At 43.0% G+C, this 8,096-nt stretch overlaps 3 protein-coding genes across 3 annotated transcripts; 2 read left to right on the top strand and 1 right to left on the bottom strand.

The window, feature by feature from the left end:
* Window positions 1-405: 405 nt before the first annotated feature.
* Window positions 406-3,598, top strand: eif3f (eukaryotic translation initiation factor 3, subunit F). Its single transcript, XM_068605090.1, has 8 exons — window positions 406-562; window positions 781-851; window positions 1,353-1,432; window positions 1,523-1,660; window positions 1,766-1,857; window positions 2,512-2,648; window positions 2,735-2,848; window positions 3,279-3,598. The coding sequence occupies exons 1-8, from the start codon at window positions 451-453 to the stop codon at window positions 3,354-3,356; spliced, it is 822 nt and encodes a 273-aa protein (XP_068461191.1). The 5' UTR covers window positions 406-450; the 3' UTR covers window positions 3,357-3,598.
* Window positions 3,599-3,857: 259 nt separating this feature from the next.
* Window positions 3,858-4,748, bottom strand: LOC137782060 (MICOS complex subunit MIC26-like). Its single transcript, XM_068571152.1, has one exon. It carries the CDS (start codon window positions 4,721-4,723, stop codon window positions 4,121-4,123), a length of 603 nt encoding a protein of 200 aa, XP_068427253.1. The 5' UTR covers window positions 4,724-4,748; the 3' UTR covers window positions 3,858-4,120.
* A 589-nt stretch (window positions 4,749-5,337) lies between these two features.
* On the top strand, window positions 5,338-7,652 carry dnaaf6 (dynein axonemal assembly factor 6). Its single transcript, XM_068571401.1, has 6 exons — window positions 5,338-5,639; window positions 5,925-5,985; window positions 6,082-6,187; window positions 6,553-6,649; window positions 7,088-7,173; window positions 7,398-7,652. The coding sequence occupies exons 1-6, from the start codon at window positions 5,532-5,534 to the stop codon at window positions 7,522-7,524; spliced, it is 585 nt and encodes a 194-aa protein (XP_068427502.1). The 5' UTR covers window positions 5,338-5,531; the 3' UTR covers window positions 7,525-7,652.
* The last annotated feature ends 444 nt before the right edge of the window (window positions 7,653-8,096 follow it).

Raw genomic sequence — 8,096 nt, 5'->3', positions numbered from 1 at the left:
TGTCATCAGCCCTGCCTGCCAGACGCTTTCCTTTACAATAACACAGACATCTTCCTCCACTGGAAGCCTTTTTTTTAATGTCATAATTTCATAAATACATCGTATTTATTGTCTGGTCAAAAGGATATAGCATGATATAGCTTATTTCGCTTTTTAATTGGCTTAAATTGTTTCGTTTTAATGCAAACATATGGTTTGTGGTTCTTCTATAAGAAGAAAAAAAACTATGCAAAATATAAAATACATAATAAACAACTTCTCCTGGTAACCGACAGAGACACACACACGCAAACACACACGCACACACACACGCACACACTGGATTGTATCGTCAGCAGTATCGGTGGCTCGTAATCAGCGGTATATTAGCAGCTGCTATTCGGCCGCCGGCCTCTAGGTGGTGCTTTTTTGTATCCCACCGACGCGTGACGTCACTCCCTCTCTTCCAAGATGTCGGTTTACGGGCCAGTGGTGAAAATTCACCCCGTCGTTCTTGCCTCAATATGCGACTCTTACGAGCGGAGAAACGAGGGCGCGAGTCGTGTGATCGGGACCCTGCTCGGTGAGCACACGGTTTACACGCGTCACCCGGTGACAACCGTCGAAGTTAAAGCAAAAGTGACGCGCTGACCGGCGGACGTTAGCTCCCCTGCTAACGCACGTTGGCTAAGCTAGCTAGCTTAGCTCTGTTATACCAGCTGGCTGTTTGCGAGCTAACAACGCAAAGGCGGTTAGCTCGATGCTATAAAGCTTGATTTTTAACGTGTTTGTCCTCCTCAGGTACTGTTGACAAGCACTCCATCGAGGTGACCAACTGCTTCTCTGTCCCCCACAACGAGTCTGAGGATGAGGTATGTTTGTTCTCCCTCTCATGTTGCACAACAGGCCGGTGTGTGTGTGTGGATCTTTTCCTGTAGACGCCGTGTTGCTCATTTTTGGGTGAAACCTTACAACCCCGGTGCGCTCCCCCTTTAAACTTTACATTTGGTACAATTTGAGAGCAATATTAAGAGGAGGAAGAAAGGAAGGAAAGGAAGAAAGTTGTGCTTTTGTAAACAATTCGTGCTCTTGTAGTGTAATCTATTGTAATCTATCTATAGTTGTAATGCAATGATGTAGATAATAATAAATAAAAGTAGGCCATTCTGCATCCTGACTAAGACTACGTTTTATTTTTTTAAGCTACTGTAATCATATTTTTAATGCTCATACAATTGTGGCAAAAACAAACATGGTTGCGCTTGATACTAACACTTATGACCTTAATGGCTGCCTCATATTGCATTGTAAAACGGGGAAGATGTTTTGAAACAAAGTGTGTGTGTCTCAAAGTGTAACCTCTTTGCCGGCAGGTTGCTGTGGACATGGAGTTCGCCAAGAACATGTACGAGCTCCACAAGAGGGTGTCGCCCACCGAGGTCATCATCGGATGGTGCGTCAGTTGAGCGAACGTGAAATGTATCAAATGGAGTTAGAAAAATACATTTAAAAAATCTCACCACGGTGCCGTCCGTCCACACAGGTACGCCACCGGCTTTGACATCACAGAACACTCGGTGCTCATTCACGAGTACTACAGCCGCGAGGCCACCAACCCCATCCACCTGACCATGGACACGGCGCTGCAGAGCGGCAAGATGAGCATCCGCGCCTACGTCAGGTTGGCTGATGTTCCTGTCATGGATTCTCTTTTTGTGTGTCTGTGTGTGTGATCGACTCCAGATTGAGACTGTGTGTTGAACGTGCTTATGTTTCTCTCACACAGTGCGCAGATGGGCGTTCCAGGGAAGACGGTTGGTGTGATGTTCACCCCCCTGACCGTCAAGTATGTCTACTATGACACCGAGAGGATAGGCGGTAAGAATACAAACAACAAATGAAGATGACTGTTAGGAAACAAATGCTTACTAATGAAATATCTTGTCTTTTTTGTGATGGGGAGAAATATTTGAATTACATTGTGTAGATCAACTTAAATAGTCCATATGGGGCTGCTCACATGTTATGTTAAAAATTTTGAAAACAGCAGCCACACCGCTTTTACCCAGGGTGCTTTGTGGTGTTAAACTAATGTCACCTTTGCCGCTACTAGGCAACCAAAACCTGTGTGCTGCCCCAACGACGATGATGATGAAGTTGCCGTAATTAAACAGTGGGCCTCGTAAACTAAACAAAGATAAATGGGTTTCCAGCGCTTGTGAATCCCTCACAGTAACTTTACTAACTCTCCGGGTAATCCCGCAGTAAAATGATTAACTTCTCCCTCCGTGTATTTGCCTTAGACCAATATTTACAGAGGAATGAAAAGATATCTGGCCAGCTGTGATCGGTTGCTCCTCGTCACTCAAGGTCCAAAAGTCCTCAAAACAAGCTGACTGAGCCAAAAAAAACACATTAAAAACGTTCCCAAATGATGTGTTTTTGCAGCCGACATAATTTATTCTAACTTACCTAGCACTTGGCTGGTATTTGTAGTCCTTTACTCTAATGATTCCCATCCGTTTGTCACAGTGGATCTTCTGCAGAGGACGCGCTTGCTCCCCAGTCGCACCAAGGGGCTGACCTCCGACCTGTCCCAGGTGGCCGGCTCTGCAGCCCGGGTGCAGGACATGCTGACCACCATGCTGGCGTACATCGATGACGTGATGGTGAGTATTTTATCCTCTGAAAAGGACGAAGAGAAAATTCTGTTTGTTTAAGTCTTTGACGCTAATGCGGTTTCAATCTGTCTCAGTCTGGCAAAGTGGCGGCGGACAACAGCGTGGGGCGCTTCCTGATGGACCTGGTCAACAAGGTGCCCACCATCTCGGCCGAGGACTTTGAGAACATGCTCAACTCCAACATCAATGTGAGTCCGCTTAATTTCTGAAACGGTTTTACCTCATCACTGCTGATGGTCGTCGTCAGTTCATCTCCTTCCCTTCTTGTTGTACTTGCTGCTGCACTCGGGCTCATTTTCAGCACATGGGGGCACTTCCTCTGGCTCCGTTTCTTTACTTAGCGCACACCGAAGTGTTATGCTGCGTTCACACCAAAAGCGTTGCAAATTTTGGCAAAGCTTTTTCGACTTTATTGACTTTAAACCTAATCTACTCGCGGGAATAATTTGCACCGCTTTTGGTGTGAACGCAGCATCGGGAACCCGGCTCTCTGTCTTGACCTCGTAGTCATTGACTTGTCACACTGTTTAAGGAGCATAATCAGGGGTTTACTCGTGGACTCTGAATGCATCACCGTGAAGAAGCTTGTGATGAACGCTCTTGTTTTGTTTGTTGCAGGACCTGTTGATGGTGACCTACCTGTCTAACCTCACCCAAGCACAGATTGCTCTGAATGAGAAGCTGGTGCTCCTCTGAGACGGATTTCATTTGAAGTGATATTTAATTTTGTACAATTTTTCTTTTTCTTTTTTTTTGGACTGAGATAAATAAAGATGTTTAACAGTCATACCGTGTTAACCCTTAGATTCCAGGCGTTGTCTTCGGTAATATTGTTATTTCTAACAATGCAATTTAGTTTTCTCAGAAATGAACATTATGGAAAAGGTTGTGTTGCTCATGTAATCTGGCTTTTTGAATAAATGTCCCAGAGTCATGTATTAGTCAGCTCTCATTAAGATGTCTCACATAATGATTGAATTTCTCAACTGATTGGTTCATCATTTGCTCTATAAGACATAAGTGTTCATAATGTCCTGTAGCCCGTAGCGAGGTTTTTAAATTGCTTAGTTTGTCCAACCAACAGTACTGAAGTAAGATGTATTCAGTTTACTTTTCATATAATAAGTCAAAATTGTGACACTTTAGCTTTTTTAGAAAGTTTAATTTACAGATAGAACCACAAAAAAGACAGTTTGATTTGTTTTTTATTCATGATCTACTATTCTATTCTATAAATATACATTCAAATCAGAAATCCTTCACATATAAAAAGCCCTTGTGACAGGCCATGCCCGGCCTGAGTTACATGTGAAGTTTAGTGCAAGAAGCGGGCATGAAGAGGTCACACGGATCAGATTACAGCCTGTCTAGGTAGCACGTGTCAATCTGCTGGGTCACTTAAAAAGCAGATTATTTTTGGAGGTGTCGTTGCAGAGTCACACTATTTTCCTCCTCGTGGTTTATTCTTTTGAGTCGGTGCCTTTTCCGGCTTTGCTTTGGGGCTTCACCATCTTCTCCAGGGCGGCGTAGCCCTGCACCGCCTGGTCGTACACTGAGTCCCCGGTGGACATGAGGACGGCCGCCGCCCGCTCCGGGTAGTAGAGAGAGGCACTCACGGCCATCAGGCCCGTCGGGTAGACGAGCCTCTTGACCCGGGAGCCTCTGGCGAGAAGCAGCCCCAGGACGCCGGTGAAGGCGATGACTCCCGCCCGCGGGTAGAAGTCCTTCGGCGGGTTCTTCAAGTATTCGTAGGTGTCGTTCCCGCAGCTGTAGGCGCTTTGAACTCTGGGTTTAATTGCGTCATAGGTGTCCCGACACCAGCCCGCGTACGGCTCCGTTAACTTCCGGATGGAGGCGACCCTCTGCTCCAGCTGACCCGCTTCGGGCTTCACATGCGGCGGGGACTCCTGCCGCGGAGCGCCGTACAGAGTCAGCTCGTCCCGGAGCAAAGGCGCGGGAGTCTCCGGCCCTCCGTCACCGGCGGCGGCGGCAGCAGCGGCGAACACGGGGGTCAGCAAGAAAGTCGCAGCTCCCGGCATTGCGCTACCTGTCACCTTCAACATGATCCCTACAGAGCCATGTGTTTTGTTACGGTGTCCGAGGAGGGACATTAAGCGAACAGACAATTACGCCGCCTTTCTGTTCTGCAGACTTTCGAAATGTTTTTATATGCTACTTCTTTACCATTAATTAACATTTTATGAATTGGCAATAAAATGGTTATTACATTATTTGTTATTTAATGGTGGAATGTATCGGCACTTGTTTTTTGTGAGGTTCTTTAATTCAGTAGTTCCTTTTTATGCCACTTTATACTACAAACTACACTTTTTACTACACTTAATTGGGAGATATTGTAGTCCTCCTCACACTCATTTGTATTTGACAGCTACTGATTCACTTTTTCAATACTAAACACGATTTCCTCATAATAAATCTTATCTTGTTATAGATTAAACTGCTTATTACGTACAATATCGAAAGTACTTAAAATGACCTCAACCAAAGTCAATATTAAAATCCAGCATTTTCTTCAATGTTGAATTGAAAACATTTCCTCAAACTGTGTTTTTTATTCACTGCTTTATTTAGTAAGTTATTAATTGATTGCAGCAATGTTTAATTTTACTATTACATTTTCACTGGTTCACTTGCGCGAGGGTGTTTCCTCATCCGTCACTGTGACGTCACCGGTTGCCATGGAAGCGTCAACAGAAGCGGTCCTTGCGCGTTCAGTTTTCCACCATTTTTCTTTCTTTTCTTTCTTTTTCTTTTTTTACCAGTCACTGTTTTCAAAGGAAGTTATATAAGTTAGTTGTTTCGATATATTTTTTAAAATATTTACCTATAAATATAAAAGTTTTATTCTAAATGGAGTGTTTTGGAGGGTCATCTGTTCAGCAGCTGCAGGCTCTCTCTTCCTTGTTATCAACTCAGCACGATGATGATGATGATGATATTGGTGATGAAGACTGTAAGGTAAGATATTCTGCTTCCTGAGCCCCATTTAGTCTGCTCTGATTGTTATTGTTCATTTGTTTCATTTGGCTCTTGATGCTGTGCGCAACATCTCAAATAAAGGAAGACACGAAGTAACTTGAAAATAGTTATTCGCTTATATTTTTTTATTTAAATATTAAATGACTGAAAGCTATTAGTGCCACATGTATTTTTGGTCTGTATGTCTGTGAAGCAAGAGATTAATTACCACGCGAGAGTCCTAAACGCTCCGTTGGTTTACAATAACATGAATAATCCCAACAGACCGCATGTGCAGGACTGGGTCCTGGACACATCGGCCCTCCACCCAAAAGAGATGAAGAAGGTAATGCTTTGTCTTTCCCTTGCACATAACTAGAAAAAAGACTCCTCAGTCATTAACAGAACTTGTGTGTGTGTGTGTGTGTGTGTATTGCTGTAGTGTCAACTGCCTGTAAGAAGAAGAACAGCAAAGATATATGGAGCGAGGACGAGGTGGCCGAGGGCTCCCAGTATGACGACCTTGCTGACCCGCGGCCACAACCTGAGTACGATTTTAGTTATTTAGCCTCTTTTTGTACTTGTTCCGAGTCATTTTTTTTCTTTGTAGTTGTCTTGTGTCTATTTGTGGTCGTTTTGAATCTCGTTGCAGCTGCTTTGCATCTCTTTGTAGTTATTTTTTGTCTTTTTGTGGCCTTTTTGTGTCTCTTTTTATCCGTTTTCTGATTCTGTCTTTTTGTGTCTCTTCCTGCTCCATCCATGAGTGAAAGGGAGAAACAGACTGTATGAAATATTTATCACAATTAAGCCTCAGTTGACACTATTATACGCTTATTTATCTATGTTGTTGTTCTCTATTGATTCTGTCCATTGTGATATCAAGTGCACTTTATAGTGTAACCTTTGTGTCCAGGTATGAAGTCATCCTGAAGCAGTGTGTGGGGACAGAAGATCTGTTCCTGGGCTTGAGCAGAAAGGACCCGTCCTCCATGTGCTGCGAAGCCATGCTGGTAATTTAAGAAAAGAAACGTACATGGATGTGATCAGGGACGGCGAGAGACAAACAATCAGGATGGTCCCATTGCCATGTGTGGACTGGTTTTGGAGGATGCATTTTAATAACTAGATAATTACAGGATCAACAAATCCAGGAAACAGATTGAAAAACAGTATGAAAACGCATATTAAGCATGTTAAGGAGCATACAATTCAGCTGGTAAGTAGCACAGATAAGACAGAGATCAGAGTTAAATAAAGGATATTAAACATCTTTCTTTTTCAAGACAATCCAGGAAATAATGATTTATTACAGCCTGAGCTAGTTTATTAGAACTGGAAAAGCAATGCTTATTAACAATAGTGAGAAAATGCTGTATCCTTTGAACAAAAAGTGAAGATTGAATTGTGCACAGTGATTCAACAAGGCTGTCCTCTTCCCTCTCCCACAGGTGAAAATCAAACTACCAGACACTGAAGCAACAGACGTGGTCCTGGATGTGAAAGAAAAGTTCCTCGATCTCCGGACCCTTAAATAGTAAGGGATGCTTTGAAAATGTTCTTTTTGATTTTGAATCCCCTCGGGACGGAGTTAAGACCAAGAAGTCCCGTCCACCAGACGTTTCCTTTTTAATCAGAGGTTTCACGTCACGATCTGAGCTTCGATCACGGTTGAACACCCTCTCCTCCCTTCAGACAACGCTCTGTCCCTTGTGATCTCTCGCTCCTTCGCTTAACCCGTGCTCTCCTCTCTCTCTTCAGCAAACTGGGTCTTCACCTCCCGCATCCGACCCACAGCCACGGGGGAAAGGCTCAGTTCTTCAAGGAGAGGGAGGAACTGGAGGTGACTCTGCTCATCAAACGCCCCATGGATGCGATCAACATGTGATGAGAAAGAATGACTACACTATACAGTTATAACCACTGTTATAAAGACAGAGTTGGATCTGGATTTCATGCATTTTAATGTACATGTATTCTGATTCTATGAGTATTAAAATATGTTTTTCTCATAAACATTTGTCTAATCATGAGATCATTTTCGTAATTTCATAAAGGGGAAAGACAGCCATTAAAATATGGGTTAAAAATAGTTTCAAGTCTGTTATTACACGCCCATATGCGTATGTGGTTGGTGACTTTTAATTGTTCCTTGTCTTTGGGAAGAGGCCCATCTTCATTTGGCTCTCAGACTCCTGACGCCTCATTAACTTGGAACGCGTTTGCGCACAAAAAGAGCGGCTGTGGATTTCGTGCTTCATCTCTTTTATTGCTGTCAGGAAGGGATTATTTCAGGGCCTGCAGCACAAATTTAATTTAATATATATATATATATATATATATATATATATATATACATATATATATATATATATATATATATATATATTTAAAAGCTAAAGAAAACACATTACAAAAGATAGAACAAGATTACAAGTTTAGAAAATTAGAATTAATGTC

This window comes from Clinocottus analis, unplaced genomic scaffold (genome assembly GCF_023055335.1).
Source record: "Clinocottus analis isolate CAN_PGR_092001 unplaced genomic scaffold, fCliAna1.0.p SCAF_11, whole genome shotgun sequence".
Taxonomy (NCBI): Eukaryota; Metazoa; Chordata; class Actinopteri; order Perciformes; family Cottidae; genus Clinocottus; species Clinocottus analis.
This window is presented reverse-complemented; position numbering and strand designations above follow the sequence as displayed.

Bases quoted from the DNA above. Each gene is read 5' to 3' on its own strand.
- LOC137782060 (XM_068571152.1), bottom strand. From the start codon at position 4,723: ATGTTGAAGGTGACAGGTAGCGCAATGCCGGGAGCTGCGACTTTCTTG.
- eif3f (XM_068605090.1), top strand. From the start codon at position 451: ATGTCGGTTTACGGGCCAGTGGTGAAAATTCACCCCGTCGTTCTTGCC. The intron at 563-780 runs GTGAGCACACGG...TGTCCTCCTCAG, and splicing joins TGTGATCGGGACCCTGCTCG to GTACTGTTGACAAGCACTCC. The intron at 852-1,352 runs GTATGTTTGTTC...CTTTGCCGGCAG, and splicing joins ACAACGAGTCTGAGGATGAG to GTTGCTGTGGACATGGAGTT.
- dnaaf6 (XM_068571401.1), top strand. From the start codon at position 5,532: ATGGAGTGTTTTGGAGGGTCATCTGTTCAGCAGCTGCAGGCTCTCTCT. The intron at 5,986-6,081 runs GTAATGCTTTGT...GTATTGCTGTAG, and splicing joins ACCCAAAAGAGATGAAGAAG to TGTCAACTGCCTGTAAGAAG. The intron at 6,650-7,087 runs GTAATTTAAGAA...CCTCTCCCACAG, and splicing joins TGTGCTGCGAAGCCATGCTG to GTGAAAATCAAACTACCAGA.